This window comes from Acanthopagrus latus, chromosome 22, assembly GCF_904848185.1.
Source record: "Acanthopagrus latus isolate v.2019 chromosome 22, fAcaLat1.1, whole genome shotgun sequence".
Taxonomy (NCBI): domain Eukaryota; kingdom Metazoa; phylum Chordata; class Actinopteri; order Spariformes; family Sparidae; genus Acanthopagrus; species Acanthopagrus latus.
The window spans coordinates 16191313-16213614 of NC_051060.1; the positions used below are offsets into that span (position 1 = coordinate 16191313).

The 22302-nt window shown below is 42.5% G+C and overlaps 1 protein-coding gene across 5 annotated transcripts in view; it reads right to left on the bottom strand.

Annotated features, from left to right (window-relative positions):
- The window catches only part of nhsl1b (NHS-like 1b), a 105080-nt gene that overhangs the window by 64398 nt on the left and 18380 nt on the right, over positions 1 to 22302 (bottom strand). Inside the window, exon 1 of one of the 5 annotated variants that reach the window (XM_037086190.1) lies at positions 18029 to 18297. The exons of 3 other annotated variants lie outside the window; for them this stretch is intronic. In XM_037086190.1, the coding sequence (XP_036942085.1) occupies positions 18029 to 18080 (52 nt within the window). In that variant the 5' untranslated portion in view covers positions 18081 to 18297. Of the gene's footprint in view, positions 1 to 17678; positions 17734 to 18028; positions 18298 to 22302 lie in introns of those variants that run through there. One more of the 5 variants, XM_037086193.1, reaches the window with a different exon arrangement.

Below are 22302 nucleotides of genomic sequence, written 5' to 3' on the forward strand. Positions count from 1 at the left end.
TCTTAGTGAGTAAATTTGATGCAGATCCAAATACAAATCCAGATCCAGAGCAGATTTAATTTCCAGTATAAAGGCAGATCTGGTACTTGTCATTTTCTTCCCTTGTGTTTGTATTAAATATAAGATTACTATATAGTCTTACTGTCATTTTAGCAACTTAATCCGCAACGGCATCATTTCGGCACCACTCAGCCACTGCCAGTTCCAGGCAACACATAGCATCAAGGAATTGAGTTTGTGTCACATTAAGTGATTATATCATTAGAGGCACGTGGCAGTGATTAGGAGAAATGATATGGACCCAAAACAAGCTGCTGATTAAACAGGCTGTTCAGGTCGTAAAGCCGTTTGGAAACATTCCTCGCATGTGATAAGAAAGAAGAACGAAGGCACAGTAAACACAAGACGAGACAGAGACAGACTAAACTTAAGCTACTGGCATAATTAAAGCTAAATTACATGAAATCAGATCATATTAAAAGGGATTTAGAAAATAGACTGGATTCAAACAGCCCTGCATCAGAAGGACACATAACACAAAGTAAGAAGAAACAAGAAGCAACTAAAAACTACAGATGACTATGTGGATGCAGTGAATGAGACAGTCCTTTGAAAGCACTGATTAAGATAAATCATCCAAAAAGAAATCCTGTAATTTCACACAAAATGAATGAGATCTGAGCTACGCCAACTAAATGACATATCCTGCTGAATAAACATCGCAAAGGTGAAGAGTATTAATTTCACCTTCGTGTACGCACACACACACACACACACACACACACACAACCACACACACATGCACTCAACATGTCGTCACCAGTTTATGTGACACACACAAGAGAAGGTGGCATGAGAGCGACCTGGTTGCCAAGAAACCCAATCAGACATCAGAGGCCTGACATCGATACACACTGACCAGACACCGTCACACGAAGGGTAAATTTAGCAGATAAACAAGCCTACCTGTGAAGCACACACACGGAGGAAAGTGCGCACAAAAGAACTACGAGTCCACAATTGTCTTTTTTCCCCGCTGCAAAAAAAAAAAAGTCTTGGCTGAGTGTATCTGCCAAGTTCCAAATCCCAGTAAGTACAGTTTCACCGTGTGTGTCTCTCAGCAGTAACACATTCACAGAGCCAGTTAAACACAGGGGTGCAGCTACACCACAAAGGAAGGCTTTTATTACCAGACGGCACCCCACATTTACTGTGACAGTTATATGGGAGCTGGTGTTTGTGTGTGTTTTTGTCAAAAGGCCACATTTAGAGACAAATTTCAAGCCAGACTTGTTGATCTGGGAGAACTTTACCCTCTGGTTTCCCCTTTTCAGTTTCAGATGGATGTAAATTTCATTCTTTTTCTAAATTAGCCTTAGGATATCAGTTATGGTTTAAATTAGGGTACATCTCCTGGGAAGTAATGGAAGTCAAGGAAAGAATGTTCAACCTATGTGTGTACTCTAAGTTCTATATTAGGTGCCTACAGGAGGTGTTGGAATCTTGCCGGAGGAGTGAGGAGGGCCTCCTCCCCTTACTCAAACATGAGAATGCATTTGTGTAGTTTATACGTACTGTGGGGCGCCGTGGTAGCTCATAATGTAGAGCTTGAGCCCCACGAATGGAGGTTGGGTTTGATTCCAATCCATGGCCCTTTTGCTGTATCTTCCCCTTTCTCTCACCCCAAAGACGTGTACATACTGAACGCCTTTTCCACTGCATTTTTGCTAGTCTAAAGCCGTATTTTTCTGATGGCCCCAAATCTATAAAGAGTGTTTTTTATCCATAAAATAATTCTGTCAATCACCAGTTGTCAAATGCACTTGCTGGGAAGTAGAGCTGCAACAATTGATCGATTAATTGATTTGCTGGTTCCGGCTTCTTAAATGTGGGGATTCATGGCACTTTTTTGACATATATGAGAGTACATTTTCGGACTGTTGGTTGGACAAGATATTTCATCGACTAAAAGATTATACAATTAAATAGATGTTGAAATGTGTTGGAATGGAATGTGTTAATATCAAGAGTTTTCAAATTATTGGTCGCAGTGATCACAACATGCATAACATCTACAAGACACCATGTAATGGATATTTATTTTCGATATCCAGATGTGCGTAGGCACCCTGAAAGTCTGGTGTAACTTTGTCACACAGTATTTAAACAAGGGTTAGTGGTGTTTATCGTATGAGGAGGCTGCTGCAGGAGATGGAAAAAAGGATCGAGGACTGATGGTGGAGAGGCTCACAAAGACAAAAAATATTTGGACTTGCAAAGACATTAATGAGATGTATTATCACATTCTTAAACTTGCCTTCCTTAGTTTACACTGTATCTAATTCTAATCTTCACACAACTCTAAAGACAGTTTTATCTGCTGTTACCTCCAGACTACTGTTTGACCTGTACGAACTCTGAACCCTGACCTCCTTTTGAACCCAAGAGCTTAGCCTTCACCTCCACTGGCAGCATGTCTGACGGCCTCATTCATCTTCTTATTCCTCTTTAAAATGAAAGAATGAAACCTCACATTTTTCAAGGTGTCCTACAGTTGTCCTTCCCTGTCACTCCTCCAGCTATCATTTACATTAACAGGATTAACAAAGAGCCTCAGATTTGAGCAAACGGACAAAATGCAACATTAAATTGTGTTGTGGTAACCTAAGTGCAAAGAGCGACCTCTTCAGACTCCCACGAGGCTTTGCAAAGAGGTGATGTGTCATTTACTCTGACAGTAATACAGAAGAGACACTGCCTTCAACTGTCAACGTGACTTTATGTGGCATGTCAGGAAAAAACCCACATGATTTGTGCATGGGGGATAAAATTGGTGTATATTGGTTGCATATGTTGTGTGGTGTGTGGCCTGAAAAGGAGAAAATTTACCACAGGTATTCAACTGCATACACTGTGTTGTGATGTGTGTGTGTGTAACTCACTCAGTCAGCCATCTGAATCCCCATGGGGTCACTGGAGTCCATAGACTAACCTCATGTGGTGGCTTGATGCACTTAAAGTGCCACTGAGAATGATGGGAGGTGGGAAGGTTGGGGTGAGGTTGACCTTAATCATTATTGTTGGATGTCTCAGTTTCCAAACCCTCACCCACACACACACACACACACACACACACACACACACACACACACACACACAAACACACACACACTCCATCTGTTCAAATGAAGAAGACACATTCTGACGTAACTCAACCTTGATCACACGTCAGTCTGAGAGGAAGCAGATGAAAGAGAACAAACATGACTCATCCACATCATGATAACAGATAATGAAGTTTGGGAAAATGTGAGTCACGGTATAAAATGTCACACTATCAGGTTAGCTGCCTGGCAACTTCAGACCTCCAGGGCGCAGGGCAAGGTAGAGTAGGGGCAAAGCAGTGTTGGTAGTCCAGCAACGGCCCTCTGGTGGCGTTGGAAAGTGTTTCTGAAGGCCACTAATTGTCTCAGGAGCTGTTAAGTCTCTCTAATGAGAGGCATTGTTATCACAGGAAATGACCATGTGTTGATTTGATCATTTTTCCAGATAAATAACATCATAAAATTAATCTGTTCTTGTCCATTTAAGTGAAAAATATTTAGCATTTTATTTCATTTTGTTCAATTTGCTTCAGTTGTTTTCCAACTAAAAATGCTGAACTTTTAAAGGAAGATGCCACCTTGGACTCGCAATTAGCATTTTTCACTATTTCTTATCATAACTGAGAACACAATCAATGATAACACTTTATCACAACCATAATTAACACATGGTTAATCAGTTAAACTTAAACTTTAGTGAACAGTCAAACTGTTAAGAAATGATGGTTTATAAATATCAGCTAATTTTAAAGATGAACTACAAAATATTTACTTACCATTTACAAGGTGTCATTAACATCAGTTGCAACTTTACAATAAGGAATTGCTTAATAAAGAGTTTGGGGAACATTTCATTGTTTGATACAGTAAAAAAGCTGTTAATTAAAGTTATTTAAGCTTAAAGTTGAAGACTGATGGATGGATGGATGGATGGATGGCATGATATTATTGGTTAAAACTGGCTGGTTCAAGCTTTTTAAGCACACCTGACATTTAGTTTAATAGGAAAAAGACACAATTGTCTCTATCATTAAATAGGTGCACAATATGACAGAGGATGTGGTCTGAAAGGGTTAAACCGGGTATATCATCATATCTGGACTTTAAACACTGCCTTTTTAGAGGTGCAATTACTACGTCCGACCACATGGGGACACCAGCAGACTGAAATTCCTCTACGGAGTAAAGTTCTCCCTGCTGGTCAGTACAGCCTTGGGTCGTCATCGGGAAGTTAAATGGGCTGGAAAACTGTGCGTCAGTGTGAATGTGTGTGTGAGTGTGTTTGTATGCACATGCCTAACACTAAACTTTGAGACTACAATCAATAAACAACCCTATCTCACAGCCTAAAGGGAATAAAATATATTTGTGTGTTTATGGGTGTGTGTGTGTGTGTCCACAATGATAGCAATCTCTAGTCAGGGATAACACTGCTATTCCAAAAATTCAAGGCCTATATTTGGCCTCTGGAACACCCCCTGCGAGGACACACACACGCGCACACACACACACACACAGAGGGTCCTGTGTGGAGTTGTTAGACAGCACAGCAACTAAGCTGGTCAAGACCCCTGGAGTCAACTCTCGTCAATTCACTCTGGTTTGAAGACAAATCCCCTCATTCCTCTGGCCACGTGCTCCATTATCCCAACATCTATTATTCCAGCAGAAAGCACTGAGTGTGTGTGTGTGTGTGTGTGTGTGTGTGTGTGTGTGTGTGTGTGTGTGTGTGTGTGTGTGTGTGTGTGTGTGTGTGTGTGACTTAATTCTATTATTCTCTTGGAAAAGCTGCCAGCTTAGCTCAGAGCACCATACTCACACATCCTTCTTGTGTGTATGCAATTAAGAATCTGTGTGTGTGTGTATGCACATACATGTGTGTATGTGTGCGTGCAGTTTATTCACAGCAACAAAGAGAAAAGTGAGGCAGGTACTGACCTTTGACCTTTGACTCCTGACCCTAAGGTGGCAGCTGACTCCAAGCTTCAGTACGACTAATAGTCAGCCACATTGTTTTGGTGTACAAATGTGTGTATTTCAGCATTTCTGCACCAACAAATGCACTATCACTAAGACAAAGGAAAAGGAGGAAGCACAGGCTGTGTGCGTGTGTGTGCGCGCTTCTGAGCCACATCTGTTAAAACAGCCAAGTCCGACATGAGGGCTGCAGAGAGCACTTCTTCCAGTATGATCGCATGTGTAGCATTCATAAGACTGTTCATGCTGTAGATTCACGAGTGGAGACACCTCGTCTTTGTTAGTTTGCGTCGAGAGAAAGAGACAGAGTAAAGAAGGCGAAGCGAAGAATGAGGTGATTCTGTAGCATGAATAGAGCAAAAAGTTTGAGAAAGGAGTGGCCCTGCAGCTTACAAGACAAATGAACTCCGGTAATCTGAGCAGGGCATTCACACACTCGCGCACGCACACACACACACACACACACACGCACGCACACTCAACAGGCCTGCGTCCAGTGGTTGAAGGGGAGAAAGGGTGCGGTCGGCTCTGTGCATTCCTGATCAGTCATGCCTGAGTGGAGGAGCTTTTCCTGCAGACCTGATGCCAGATGTGGTTTGCATATGCATTGAAGTTTTCACGCAGACTACGGTATTAATAGAATCATGTACAGATGGTGAATTGTTAACGTATATAAGAATAGGACTCTTGGCAATGTGTGAAAATTTGCAAGTGAATGAAGTGAGAAGACTTATATTTAGGATTACATAACCACATTAATGAAACCTTTACTTTCTGCTATTCAGCCTCTAAAGCGCTTCATACTGAACAGATACGGCTCGTGGAACATGATTTTTTTCACGCACATTAGGAAATCTGGAAACAAGAGAAATATTTCACAGGGTAAACAGACAAACTTGCTTATCACCACCGTGCCAGTAAATCACTGTGTACACACAGATGAAAAAAACATCCACTATGCACATCAAAATCAAAAATGTAATAAGGGCGGATAATCAATATATTTCAGTATTCAGAGATGATGAGTTTTGACAGTACAGACCGACAGACAAAAGTTGTTGCCAGTCGAGTGTAATTATGAACTGCTGGGCAGCATGTTTGTCATTGCAACAGTGTTATAACCGGGCTCGTGTTATTCTGACATGTGGCCGAACCTGTTTTTAAATCCCACAGGTAAGACTGAGAAAGTGTGTGTGTGCACGTGAGTTTTTTTTTTGTTTTTTTTTTGACAGCAGTCTGACAAGCAGCTGTTTGCGGGGAAGCATTAAGCAGGAAAGAAGAATGTACACTTTCAACGCACAAGCTCATACATGACGACAAGCTCAAATACTGTACACATGTCAATGTGGAAACACGAGTATATGTTTTGACTCCACTTCAGTTTTAACGTGACTGCCTTGAACACAAGAGTCCACTTCCCATAGACACTTTATCAAGGAACATGTGTGTATATGTCTCCCTTGTACATACGACTGTGAGTGTGCTTGTGTGTATTGTTCTAGAAGTGTGTAAAGTGGATGCTGTGTCACGTCCATGTGCAGTGTTGTGAAAACAGCAAGCTCCATGCTGACATAACACATGCGTGTCTATTCAACAGGGACCTCCCACGGTGACGCTCCAGCAGAGTCAGTGTTGCTTTTCAGCCGTCACTGCCATTTTTAAGACCTGCTGCCCTACCATTCATTATTCAATATCCAACCATATGGGTGACTGCTAGACTCTCAGAGGTTTTAATAAAATGTGTGACAAAACAGCGATGTGATCAGGTACTGAAGAGCTGCAGAGATGTCCAGGCCAACCAATCTTGTCCTCCGGATTTAAGAACACGTTTATTTGGTTCAGACCCCACAGATGTCACATCATCGTGATTTAAATAGTTGTTCAACGTTAAATGAAAATGGTGATCCAACAACGATCACCCCCACTAATGTTGAATCATATCACAATCGCAATATCTGTCAAAATAATCACAACAGGAATTTTTTTTATACCGTATCATGCAGCCCTAGTTATAAGGTCTGTGGTGATTTATGATTTATGTATTTCACATTTATTTGATTGCTTCTTCACTTCAAGGACTGATGCAGAAAAAGGCCAATCACATATCTAATTAGACCAGATTATCCTTGCATAGGCCTCATTAAAATGAGGCTCCTGTGTCCCTGAATAATAAGCCTAGGAAGGGGAAATGCTCGTGTGGACAATAAAAGAATATACAAATGTAGAAACATCTCTATTTTCTTTCTACAAACCACCCACTCTAGGCCATGGTTTTACATCATTAAGGATTCATTTCTTACAAAAATGAGCTCCCAGGGGAGAGGGGTGAACAGTCAGACAGAAGCGAAGACAAAGTTCATCTAATGCGCTGACAGCCAATCTGGCAGCCCACCAGGAGTCCAATCTGGCAACACGCCCACCAAACCCCACTGGAGCCTGCGTACTACAGGTGCCACAGTCTATTACTGAAACCTCTTTCTTTGTGTGTGTGTCTGACACAGAGCGGGAGGCCAAAACAATGTGAGAAAGAGATACACGAACAAAAAAAAAAAACAAAAAAAAATGCACGGACAGTGGAACATTAAAAAAAAATTTAAAAAGATGAAAGCAAGGGTGTTTTTTTTAATCGTGTGCAAATTTACAGCCTGCTAAGAGGTGTGAGCATTAAACGCCATGTGTTTACATGAAGAAAGCCGTTTAACAAGCAGGCAAGTGAGAGGAAAACTCTAATAAAAACCAGGATGTGTGAAATATCAGAAGCTGCAGCCTTGTAGTACATTGGAGTGTGTGTGTGTGTGTGTGTGTGTGTGTGTGGCCCATCATGCCTGTATGTGTGCAGGAACACACTTACAGGCAGTTCTGTATCTGCAGTTCTCCCACAAACGCTCAACGTTGGCACGTCAACACTGATTTAGGGAGGGGGAGGGGATAAGAGAGGACATAAAAGTAGAAAGTCAGTTAGAGAAGAAAAGGGAGAGGAAAAGTGACCAACAAAGAGAGGGAAAGTGATTGAGACAGAAAATCAAAGACAAAAAGACAGCGAGAGTGAGAGACAGAGTCAATTATGCTGATTGAGCAGACGGCAGGCCGACCGTTACTGGGACAATAGGGGCCAACTTTGGGTCTGGCATTTTGCCCTCTACAGCTGTGAGCTGTCTGACACACACACACACACACACACACACACACCATGCAAAAAAAAAAATGTTCGTTATTCTGAGCTCATCCCTCTTATCCTGGCTCATAGCACTACATCAGCCCAGCGCAAGCCTCCTTTAAATGCTGGACTGAGACCAGCTTTAATTTACCAATGCACACACACGCACAGAGATTCTTGTCTGCAACCCCTTTCCGTCCCGCTGGCTTACTCTCCTTACTCCTGATCCAAGAACAGCTCCCAAATCAAGTCAACCTGTTAGCGAGGGATTTAAGAGCAGAATCCAGAATCCAGATCAGCAGTTGCTGGCAGGACCAGCTGGCAGCGCTGACGTCCAGCCGTTACACACTGGGGTTTCAAGGCACATTACAGGCAAACCATGGGTGTAATGGTGGACGAGCAAGATGAACACACACACACACACACACACACACACACACACAATAGATCAACTCAAAATAGAGTGTCTGAGTGGAACACACCCACAGAGCAACATAAACAAAGAGGGAGTTTGTATTTGCTGTGCTATGATTAACCATGTAACACGACATGGCTGTCAAAACACACACGTATCCCAAACACACACACACACCAATCAGAAATAGAGTTCCCCAAAGATATTCCTCCCACGAGCTGTCAAAAGTTTGGGAGCAGAGTTCCATCTGGCCGCCCTCCATTTCTCTCGTTCTTTCCTTCCCCCCCCCATCTGTCTTTCTCCATCCCTCCAACTCCCTTTGTCTCGGGCTCATCTTCCCTCCTAAACTCGTTCGTCTTTGTTTGTTGATCTCAAATCTCACTCAAGAATCCCAGAAATCACTGTTTCAACATTTTCTCTCCGTCCTGCTCCCCCTTTCCGTGGACCTCACTCCTCCTCATCTAATCTCTCTTTTCTCAGACACAGCCAGCCTTTGTGCCTCTGCGTTGAGGGAGTGAAACACAAACTCTCAGCCTACCTCGGACTCGAAGCCAAAGGCCACTGGTCGTGGCCACCCACCCACGGCGCACCGACACAGGGACTTTCCCGCTGTGTGTGCGGGTGTGTGCTCAGTCTTCATGCCTGTCTTTCTGCATGCATGTGTCTGTGTAGCTGCTCACAGGTGTGTGTGTCTATGTCTATACACAGGCGTCTGTCTGTCTGGGTGTGCATTTCACACTGATCTCTGTATATCTGTTTGCATATACTTGTCTTTGCAGGTATGTGCTTGTGCCAGCATGTGTGTCCATCTGTACACACTTCCAGTCAAGTGACCACCTCCTGGAGCCGGCAGACAACAAAGCACAGCCACATGAATTTACGCTGATTTGTGAACTCACACTCGGCCGCTACAACTGCACACCTGCATACTCATCATATGAGCACACACATATTTAGTTACTAACCGAAGAAGAATATTGTTTTTTCCACCAACGGAGGATAAAAACATGAAATACAGCCCCATGCAAAACAGGTATTGTGTATTTTTCATTGTATCTCAAGTTCCACTGATACCCTCCCCTCCTCCAGGGTCTCTAACTGTGTTAAAATTGGTTTGGGTTTCTTAGGTAACTGGGAAGTAATCCTCCATTAAAGCTGGTCTCTCTGTACAACACAAAGTTTTTTGCTGGTGACAGACGCTGTTGCTCGGGCAGAAATGTGACGAAGAGTCGGTACGGTCTACGTATATCTGCGGTATTTTTTCCTCATGTAAGGTGCCAAAGACAGTTGCAATTGCTACCTTACTTTTGTTTGGTCGTGTAACGTTGCTTTGTGGGACATTTCTCTGTATTAAGTTGAGTGATGGACCTGTGTAGTTAACTGACCGTCCAATTGACACGCCCCCGCTCCGTGCCATTGGCTTATCAGTTCACACTGGTTCGGTTCTCCAATAATACAGCCCCGATACTACCTCCACAGGCATATCAGCACCAGAGCGAAATTTCACCGCCTCCATGAGATTCACACTGAGGCGGGGAATTGGCGTACTAAAGCCACATCCAACTGGCAGTGTGAACGAGGCTACTGTCTGTTCAGTGTCTTTCTAGATGCCTGACACACTATTATACGTCATTTTATCATCTGGTCTTCATTAAGTTGGGAAACTCACAAGAGATGGACTTTTCCTTACAAAGTTGACAAAATCAGGACCAGAGGCAGACAAATCATGACTCTGAGTGCCTAATGTACAAACACTGGATGCTACACTTGCCATCATGCCACCCACTGTCATCTTTTGTTAGACTGTCTTTGCCTGGTAAATACCACATATTTTAAACCCCACAAGCGCTAAACAAAACATCATACGAGGCTCCCGGATGGGACTATTTTGGTCACACAGGCTCCCAAAAATCTGTCAAGTGCAACCTAACAATTGAGGTCATTGTATTTTCTGTTGCATGAAAATGTATAAATAGGTGGCCCAAAATTATGGGCTCGTGCACCTAAATAAAAATGTTCGGCACACCAGTGCAACCAGTGGGAAAAATGAGTCTGGAGCCATGTCATAAAAACGTAACTTCCGCTGTTGAGGTGCCTTCATAAAATCAAACACAAATCTGTTCACGGATAGAACATTTCAGCTAATTCCAGCTAATTTAAACCTGACAAATGAGGGTCCTTCAGCGTTATCAGTCGCAAGCTCTTTGTGATGAAAACATTTTCAGCCAGCTACGAACCGCTCTGTAAATATTTTTGTGGATTAAGTGTGATGGCGGTGTTGAGACTCCACTAGTCTAATCTCACAAAAAATCCACCATCCTAAGGTTACGGTTCAAGCTCTCTGAAAGCCAGGGAAAGCCCTTCAGTATTAAGTCCTGGCTACATGTGACATGCTGCTGACTGCCAAAAACAACTTGGAGCGGAGACGATGAACCGACATGTCCGATGTAGGAATCAATGCATCAAATGCAAACACTAGAAAATAACAGCTAACAGACCAAAATCCCTGACTGCTGCTGATTGAAAGGTTAAGACAAGAAACGGCCAAGAAGAAGGCAGTATCATATATATATTTAGTACAAGATCCCTCAATGGCAGAGTGAGACAGATGTTCTACCAAATCCTGTATAATACAGCGGCCAGTAGTCTCCACAGCCTTAATAAAAGTCAGTCAACCATACTCTAACAATGACTCGCTCAGCCGAGTGAAGAGTACAGCGTCAGTTCAACCAAAAGTGTAAATATAGTTATTTGTGGGTGACATGTTCTCTGTCGCTGGGTTTCTAGGGGACAATGTCTCTACCTCCCACTTGTCTAGACAACACAGTCGCTCCATCATTAAAGGCCATGCCTGCACATTTCCCCACATGAAAGACTGTTGCCTCACAACTGGCTTTCCTTCATTGTCAGATAATTGCATGGATTAATTACTTTGTCGCTGGACTTTTGATCCAACTTAAACTGAGTCAGTCACATAACAGGTTTTTAGGTTTTCAGAACCTTTTTGCTCATTCAGCTAATTTAAATGACCCATGGTATCATATATGTATTTATGTTTCTCCTCACGGGTTTGAAGTTGGAAGGGCTCAGTCTGAAAAATATGGTGTCACATGCTTCAAAGCATCAATCAGGATTACTGACTGACTGGAAGAGATGAGTTTTTGACGGGGAAAATTCACATCAACAACCCCTGAAACAACAACTTCCCAGCACAGAACATGGGACCATTGGAGGAGCACATACATAAAGGGTCACTGTCACCAGAGTAATTCTTAATCAGATTAAATCAAACTAACAATCACAATGGGGCTGATTAGCTAAATATTAGCTTCAATTCTTGCCCCTCTAATCATACATATTTATGTCGACAGAGAAATGCTGAGGGGCTTACAGATTTATTGGTTTCTATTTAGTGGCGTGATGATAACTAAAGCTTCAAAAAGACATTCGGTGCTGCACAGTCGAACACTCATCAGTTCATTTAATTCTCGCCCAAAGGCTCGTGTAATGAGTTGAGAATGGGAGAGTTAATAACATGTAGAGACACAGATGAGTCTGAATGTAGCCAGCAGCACTGCAGTTACACACGCATGGACACACATACACACTTAACCTCATTTCAAAGGGAGAAAGCCCAGGAGAGTCTGTGCACACACCTGAATACACACATGCACATCTGCACGCACAGATATGCAACAGATATAAATATCTATCATAGAATATTGGCTTTTATTATTGGAAAATAAGGAAGCGATACATTTGTCACCCAGGTGGCTCTTTGACAGGTGAATTGAATGCGGTCCGCTCCAGTTAAACTGCTTTGTAAGTGTTTACTGGTCGTTTAAAATTATGGCTTGTTGATCATCTTCATGAGCATCTTCCAAATGCTCAAGCCAAACTGAACTGTGGTGATTTATCTAAGTTTTTAAACACTTTGTTTAAGTGAATTTTCAGTCAATTCAGTCTCAACCCATGGCCAACAGCAAAAAACCTACATGTTAATACAAATTCCTACATTCCTTTTCCCCAGGCCACATTTTACGGATAGTTACAGAGAGTTACAGAAACATTTAAACAGATTTTTTTAAAGATTTTGTTCGTCCGTATGATTGTGTCCAAAGTTGTTGTTTTCATGGCCAATTCAACATGCTGCCAAATTCACCTTTTGGCTAACAATGGCACATTTACAGTCATGTTGATCGATTCACATTCATCCAGTACAGGATTGAACAGATTGCACAAGATGACTGACTTTCGCAGCAACAAATTGTGCAGTGATGAATGCTCTCAACACTACTCTGACCTTTCGTGCACTTCCCAAACCCTTAAAAGACCCAGAAGTGGAGGTTCCCCTTCCTAACAAAAACATTTTTTGTTCCTGTTGGAATAATAAAAATGGCTTGTAAATCTTGGGATCTAAGTGGTCGGTCGGGCTGGCAGGACAAGTCGGCCGAAGCTGCAGGCTGTTTTGCGAGAGAGAAAGAGGACCAGTGTGAAGAGAAGCGATATGGGTCATAGGGGTGTGAGAGCAGGTCGGCGCTCTACAGTGAGAAAACACTTTATGGCTGAGCTGAAGGAACTGGAGTCTCTGTGGGTGGTGACCAAAGGCGCTCCGAGTGTGTACGTCTGTGGATTCATGTGTGTGTGTGAGTTATACAAAGACAGAGAGAGGAAAACAGAATGGCGCCGGTGGGCTCTGCATGGTATAGCACTGACAAAACACTGAGGTTAATGATCTCACACGTACACCGGGCACTATTTCACGTTCTCACATCAAGAGGTCAGCCCTTGGGCCATTTCCGACACATGAGACACACGCTTCTTCACACGAGCAAAATGCACTGCTTAAAAACAACGCACAATTGTCATCATTTAACCACACTCCTAAAAAGGTACATCCTCCACCTCCCTCGGGCACGACTTGAAAAAACAAATCTATAAATCATAGACTAGGACAGTCTGTGGGGAGTTTAAAACTGTAAATCGCATACAGTAAAGAGACAGAGATAGATGTGGTTATGAAGAAAAAAAAAGAAGAGGAGCAGGTGAAGTGGCTGTATTACAAAAACATCTGGACCTGGAGAGAACTGTACTATTTTATGTATCAGTGTTAAATGCTGAGTGTGTCAAATAAAAGCACTTACCTGTTGAGTTGTGGGTGCAGGGTCATAAAGGACAGAGGGTCAGGTCCCAGAACGAATCCATGTGGAGAGAAGAGGAGAGCAACATTAGAGTACGTTAGTTTCATTTGGCAAACAAACCGCTTATAATAAGTGCATTCAAAATAGGGCTGGATGATACACTTTTAAAAAAATATCGCAATCTTTTCAGGCCATATTGTGAGACATGTTATACATCTAAATATTGTGATCTCTCCTCAGAAGCGGACTATATTTTTGACTAAATACATCAATACTGATAAATGGAAAATACCCCATGCCCAGCAGAGCTTCTCTCCTGGGCGCAGCCAGTACAGGGCAAACCACCCAAAAACCAAGAAAATCCCAATTTCCAGCCCACCAGGATACAACGGACACCATCTAATTAAAAAAGCACTGTATTTCCATCTTGCTTCATCAAGATCCACTCTGTGCGAACCTGTCAATGGGTGTTTCTTTAAAGCCTCAGGTGCTGATCAGCGCATAATCCAGCAAGGTCACATTCCCAGCAACAGTCAACAGTCAACACTTCCACAGAACAAACCTACATCACCATTTTACACAAGATAATGAGTCATGTTGTAGGGACCACTGTTGGTCCTTTTTTTCTGATCAATAATCATCAGTATTGTGGACATAATTACTAAGTTGGGAAAGAAAGGTAAAAAAAAAAGGTAGAAACAGTCTGGTAGTTCCTTTAACACTGGGAAAAGCCAACACTTATATCATATTCAAAGTATCAAAATCTAAAATCTAAGACGATATAGAGTCTCATATCAGGATGAAGAGTCCTGATTCGAACTTTAGGATCGAGGATGTCATCAAAAATAGGAGGACTAATTCTAAAATCAAACAACTAAAACAGGTTCAGTATATCACAGTATACTGTACATGTTTTTTAGATTGAAGTAAGTGCTTGGGTTTCAAGGTGTCATCTGAAAAAGCAGGTTTTCAGCCTTCAGCCGAACACAGGCAGTCTTCTTCTCTGACTTCAGTGGGTATTTAATTTTACCACTGCCGGCAAGAGAACAGAAGAGCAACTACAACATCCTCACTGCTATCGCTGCATCGGAAAGATAAGAGTTACAGAAAGGTCAAGTCTTCAACCTCTCCACATACTCAAATCAAACTGAAATCTGTAGAAACATTTTGCAGAGAGAAGTATGAGTATCAGTGTGTCGGCTGTCACAAGAAACTGCGGCACACATATTACTAAACATGTCCGAGTTCATTCAGAAATAGTGTGTTTATAATATAGTTTATCCGCCAAGGTAAGACATCATCGTGACCTCGATATTAAGTCGTCTCACAGGATACACGTCTGTTCAAGTACCTCAAAAGCTATTTCAAATGTTTTGTTTGCAGCATAATTTATATGCGAATCATTAGGTGTTAGCATCACTTCAGGTTCAGTTACAGAAAGAGTTTGTAAGTAGTTCTAACAGCTCTCTGATCAGGAGGCGAGCAGTTTTGATGTCTGTATCACATGTTGTGCAACAACAAAATCACGATCTTAATATGCAAATATACCCCCAAGAGAGTTATGTTTGTGGGTCATGTCACAACATGGCTCCTTATCCTACAGTCAAATAAGAAGCTGGAATAGATCGATGAAGATGTATGATTATCTTTAAAGCTCACCAAGAGCTGTCAAAACATTAGATAATAAAGAGTCGAGAAGCCTTTAAATATCCTGTGAATAATATCTGTGGAGAGAGGGGACATTTTCGTTTACTGGCAGCGAGACTGCTCGAGGTCACAGTAAAGGCTGTGTGTGTGTCCATGCTATACACACACATCGATGTGGTCTTTAAAATCTTTTCAAAAAGCAGAATTGAGAGAGAGCTAAAGCTTTGAAGATGAAGAAAGTTCAACATCTTACTTTTAATAAAGCGACCAAAATACAGGAACAGATAAGAAGAGGAAGAGGTGCTCTACCTTTTTGACAAACAAAACATTCAGTTCCCGGCCGCAGTATGAGTCACTTCTCCGCAAGGTTATTTGAACTGATGTGAGGAGGAGGAACAGAGGGAGAGGGTGAAGGAGGGCATGAAGATGACTGATACAGAGATATATAAAAGATGTCTGACTAATCCCAAATCAATTTGACTGTTTAATCACCAAAAACTTGTCTTTTCTCAGTTCAGAAAGGAAAGTAAGTAAAGTAAGGAAAAGTAAACAAGCAAGTAAAGGAGGAGCTTCACAGGAGCACTTTTACTAGTTTCGCAAGAATCCTACATGCTGCCGATAACACGCACTAACTTTATTCAGTATGCAGAAACCGATTGATCAACTGCAGACATAGACTCCTCGATATGGTCTCCAGGTACATATGGATCAAACTCTTGCAGTAGTCTAGTAGTAGTAACAACACGGTCTCTTGGTTGGTTTGAATCTTTGCTCGCCTGCATCTCAAGGATGATTTGATCTGAGAAAACAGAATTTTTAGCATTTTAACAGACATTTTAGCTTCAGCTTAATTTCAAGCCATTGCAGCTCATTTTACTGCGAATCTTTCAACTCCCATTCAAGATTCATAGAAACACATCATGTTTTGAATACGGTTGTTCGATATGGGTCGCGTTCAACCTATGATAGCACTTATCTTTCCGCGATAAGAGATAAGGAGCAAGAAAAACGACCAGACCAAACAGAAAGTAACACAATGGAAGATTCACGTGAGAAAGGTGTAAAGAAAAAAAAAAGCATGTTGAGACACAAATAAAAATCTCACCTGGTGAGAGGAAGATGGTAATAAATGCGTAGCAACTAATGATGTGGGTTAAAATAGAAAAACTGGCAAGAGTGTGACGTGAGAGAGAAATGTGTTGATGAATACTACAGCAGCACTGCTAATAAGCAAAGTCACACCTTGGATGTGTCGTTATAGGGGAGGTGGAGGGAGGGTGTGTGTGTGTGTGTGTGTGTGTGTGTGTGTGTGTGTGTGTGTGTGTGTGTGTGTGTGTGCGTGCAGAGAAGATTAAGGCAGAACCTGCTGCATGATCCTGCTCATTAAAACCTTTCCTCCACCTGCACAAAGGATGAGTGAGCATTTATCATTGCTCAGTTAAATTTTCATCCAATACAATGGCACTGCAATGAATCAGAGGTTGTTTTTTTGTTTGTTTTTTTGACCATATGAAAACTATTGGAATCCTATCAATATAAAGCAATAGCATCTCAAATTACAGTCAAAATAACAATACTCCTCATCCCACCGACACAGCTCTATATAAGTTTTATATGTGTTGCACTATCTTAGACTGCATTAAATTTATGCAAGATGTATCAAATAAACAAGCAGATCAGAGCATAACAAAAAATATGTCCTCAGTGCATGTAGTTTGGATGCAGTCAATGAAATAATGTATGCATGAATTAAATTAAAACGATTAAACTCACATTTGAGCAACAAACTGTACATCAAGCTCAACAGTGCTATGTGTTTACTTCTGGAGGGAAGGTGTAGTGTATCATGTGCTTCCAAATATAAAACCCCTAATTAATAATACAATAATACAGGGTAAATTATTCAAACGATGGAAGGTAAATAGTCACAGTGTGTTGTTGTAATAATGTCATCCAGTGGCACTACTGTCCTGTCCAGACCGGATTAAAGGCAACGCAAACTGTGAAAGTGGAAAAAAGAAGCAACACACTGTTTCCCTCAATCATCATTAGAGCCGATCTAAACATCCATGCCTCATATTTTAACACAATGCATACTCATCTGACAATGCACAAGCTTAGAGACAGCCAACTAGACCAGTCTGTCTTGACACAATAGTTCAGAAGTAACGCTGTAGTTCCTGTTACCACACATTCCAAAACCTATTGACTCCGATACAGAACAATTAACAAATCACCTGAAGTGGCCCGTCCGTCTGTCTCTGCATCAGTTTCCATTCAACTCAGTCCAAGACTTCAGAGTCCTGCTGCTCCTCACCAGGTCATCCTACCAAACCAGCCTGGACAAAAGCACGCTCAGAGTCTACATACTGCACTATGTGATGATTCCCACACGTTCTGTATCTCTGCCTCTCCCTCCTCTCAATCCCACTTCACACTGTTCACACATTTCTCTTTCCAATTTAGCTCCCCGTCTCACCCTCAGCTGTTTCATCTGCTTTCAAGAGTTAGTTGTGAACGTGTGTGAGAGTAAGCAATTAATTTGCCTAGATACAGGTTCCCATGAAAAGAAACAAAACACACCTACCTGCATAGGGGTTCCTCCTCTGCTTCCAGCTCCAAATCCCTTTAACAGGCATGATGCTATCTGATCATGACACTCCTCTAAACATAGTGCAAAGTTTGGCCCCATAGAAGAACCATGGCGGTGCTAACATCAGTTTACAGACTACACACACCGACACACACACACACGATCACACTTGGCAACCTCTGCACTGCATCGCTGCACGCGTGCAGAGCCCACACACACGCTGGCCAATCGAAAACCTGTCACAAAGAAAAGAGGGGTGTGTGTGAGGAGGGAGTGGTGCATTCAAGGGGCCCCTAACCTCCCACCCCCAAGGTTGCTACGGTGATGTGGATGCTATCTGCCGGTGGCAGTTGTTGCCGAGGCGATGCAGCATGGCCTGTATGCTCTTATAACGGGTCATCGGGCTCCTTTCAAGTTGGGGGTCATCGGCACATAGACATTCAAGCGCACACTCACATTGATACACACTTCTGAAATGGATCTTTTGTAGGACTTAGCTGCCGAGCAATCAAGCCATAAGAATGGTCAGGTTTAATTTGATTTGGGTGGTCAAGGAGAACGCGGCCTGCATAAGGCTTTAGTTGCAAACACACAAATTCAGTGTTGGGTAAAAGTTAAATGTCCACCCAACTTTGATCACTGAGTTTCATATGCATATTCTAATGTCTTTCATTCGCAGCCCTGAAAGTGATGTGTTGAGATTCTCTTTAGGGGACCTGACACACCAAACCAACAAAGAACTGGTGGTGACCAAGGCTGACTGCCGTCTCGCTCCACCTGTGTCTTGGCCAATAAGCTGCACACATTGTGTGCCAAGACTACAGCCGCAGACAAACTAACTTGCATCTTTTGCGCCTGTGGAGAGGAAGTAAGTCTCCATACCACAAGACTGTGGTAGTCTGTGTTCATCCTTTAAAAGGGAAACATACAAACATCTGGAGACATGCAAATCAAATTGTTGTTATGATAAAGCAGCATTTTTTTGACAAAACTTCTGTTGATATAGTCACTTCAACACTCAGTTAGTGAAATCATGTAAAGCAACAGGCTCAAGACAGTTTCCCTTCATTTTTCCATTTCTGATTCCTGATTAGATGTATAGCTGATCACAGTGATTTCTCTCATCGACAGGCTCCACCAACAATTCTACATGTTCCACTGACCACAAAGCAGCTGACAAGGGTCGACCAGTGCCAGCAGTGCTTACCAACAGTCGCAACATTGGTTCACCTTCAACTTAAAACTGCAAATTTCTTCACCTCTTTCATACTTTTTTTTTTCTTAATGGCTGCATCATCCTTCCAATCTTGTAAAAGTCTCTATAGTTTTCCTCCATGTCATTATCAACTCCATCCACTCCTCTCCAGTCCTCAAGCAGACAAAGAGCTCTCTCCTTGTAATGTGATTATGGATGGCTTTCACAAAACAACACAACCTGAACCAAAAAAGATCGGGAAGGAGAAAACAGGCTCGATAAGTGAGATGGACAATAATTGCACTGTTTCCTGTAACTACGTGTCTTCTGCACATCATTTTGAAGCCAGTCTGTGTAAAATCAACTCCGACCTACAGTATGTTTAAAGTCAGTGAAAAAGGTAATTATGTGTGTGAACAACTCTCAGCACTTCTGCTTACATTGTTTGCCTTAATCATAAGTTGCAAAGCTCCGGAAATCTTTTGACTATCCCTTTCCGCAGACCAATTCATCACTGCTGTTCCACTTTTCCAGTTCAGCAGGAAAACGCGGCGTGAGACGTGTCACATCCTGTGGCTGGTGACGCTGCCCTGGACGAGGGAACAATCAGAAGGAACGATCTGAGGGAGGTGACAGCTGTCTGACTAAGAGCATTTTTCCTCTAAGGTTCTAAGTGTAACGTCAAGGGGTCTGGGGGTGTAGGGAGGATGGGGACAGGGGCAGGAAATGGAAGAGGACGTAGTTGACAGAGCCATCTCCCACAGGATGCTGGGAAATGCATCTCCAACAAAGGGTTGGCTCATGGTTAATGCTCCAAAGTGTGAACAGAGAGAGGAGGTTAACTTCGATACCAGCAAATTAATGTAATCGCATCTGCAAAGCCCTGCTTTACAAAAGCTGAGCATGATGGGAAAATCCCATCACGACTGCAGTCTTTAAAGTGGCTTGGTTGACATATTCCTCCGTTTCTCACATGCCGTTGAAACTTTTTTTCGGTCTGCCAGAGTGTGCATGTCAACAGTCTGGTACGTGTGAAAAATCAGAGAGCGTTAGCCAAAACTGCGGACCAATATTCACACAAACACACACACACACACACACACACACACACACACACAAAGACTGTACAAACATTTCCACAGAGTGACGATTTCCTCCTTTTACATTCCCGATGCATTTCCTCTCCTCCTTTGTCCCTTCATTTCCTATGTCTCTTTACTTACCCCTACCAAAAAAAAAATCCCTGGAGAAAAAGCACAATAGCTGCAAGTCACACACACAAACCAAATGAGAAACATCAATTTGAACACAGAGGGGAAAACGAGCCAACGGCTAAATGAAGATGAATCAGAGTCAAAGAGTAAACAACACAACAACCTCAAACCCTCTCTGAAAATGCTGAATAGGCCAACTATCATTAATGATGTGTTTTGAATATGAAAGCGCTGACATGCCAACACACACACACACACACACGCGCAGAGTGAAGCTGTGCTGCTGTGGTTGAATGGGTTTGGTCCGAACTGACACGGCGGAGTGAAAACACTGCCACATGGGCTGACTTGCATTCTAACTCTGTCTCCACACCGAGGGTGTGTGTGACCAGACCTCTTTCTCACACTCGTTAACATTTGATGCCAAATTCACACTCATTAGCATCATGAGAAAAGTTGCCAGGGCCTTCAATCAGACTCAAAGAAACACAGTTAAGGATGTAGAGGTGCACCCACAGATCTGCCCAGAGAGACAAACGCACACACACAGAGGACACGCTTAGCTGTCTGGCACCAGTGAGACCACAGAATGAAGCAATCAAGATGATTGATTGAGCTTAGAAACATCTGATCATGTGTGAATACCACGATTCCTACGTCACAGTCAAACAAAGGGATTAAGGAAGGAACGAGCGCAGGCCTAATATTGGCCTAATATCTGACACCAGTTCTGGTAGTAACTGCGCCATGAGACGGCAGTATGTGCCTATGAACTTCTGCATGTGTGTCTGGGCAGCATCAGAAAGGGGCAGCAGCAGAGAAAAGACAGCAACAGAGTGCTATCAGTAAATGTCACCACTCCACAGTAGCAGGTTCACGCATAAAGGCGGCAGCAACTGCGTCTGTTTCGTCTCTCCGCGGTTCGGCTCCAGTCAAATACTATGTGTAAGTCTTGGCAACACGAGATAAGAGCAATGTGTGTGTGTGTGTTTGTGTCCATGAATTAATTCGACATTGAGTAAATGCATTTCACTGAGAGCGCTGCCTGTTGATGAAGGACGTCCTGAGCGGTATCTGGGACAACCCCAGCTGTGTTGTAATGAATCCAGAGTGACAAAAAATCTGATCCTTTTCTTCAGCAGGCCAAGAAATAAAATTTGTCTGATGTCTGTTCAAGAGCTTGTACTCAGCCAAAGATCTTCTGTGAGGGAAGAAGCGCCGCTCTAACACTGTACAATCAAACTTGTTAGGGTGTTTCTGTTTTCCATCCCAGCATCTTCTCCCAAGTTAACCATCAATTTCGGGGTGGGGTGGTTGTTTGGTTTGTTTTCGAGCACAACATTTTACAGTGTAAGAAAAAAAAAATCTAACTGTCAGTGCTTTCTGGTGGCCAAACTGTAATGGAGACAATGTTTCTGAATAACCTCAAACCTAGTACAGCATATCTGTAATGACATTTCTTGAGTGAGTAACCCTGATTGTAAACATAACTTTGGTTTGTTTACAAGGAAACTCCAGAGGGTAATTTTACGTCTGGAGAAAATGCTCTGGAAAATGACTGATTGTCAAAGTGAGAGTTTCTTGTAAGCTGTGTCGGTCAGTTCCTGTTAAAAAACTGACTGACTGGTGGGAGTTTTTCCTTACACTTTGTTCACGACGACAGAAATTTGGGGGGCAATTATTCCATCAGGCAATTTATTTTGCTCTGCCATCTGGCTTTACGAGGAAACTAAGCTTCACCAAAGATGTAACAGAGGAAATTACTCTTCCTATTTGGTGCCATAAAGCAGTCAATCACACAGAATACATCATGGCCACAAGCCTAACTAATAAAAAATTCTGCCAGTCTCCTCTGTGAT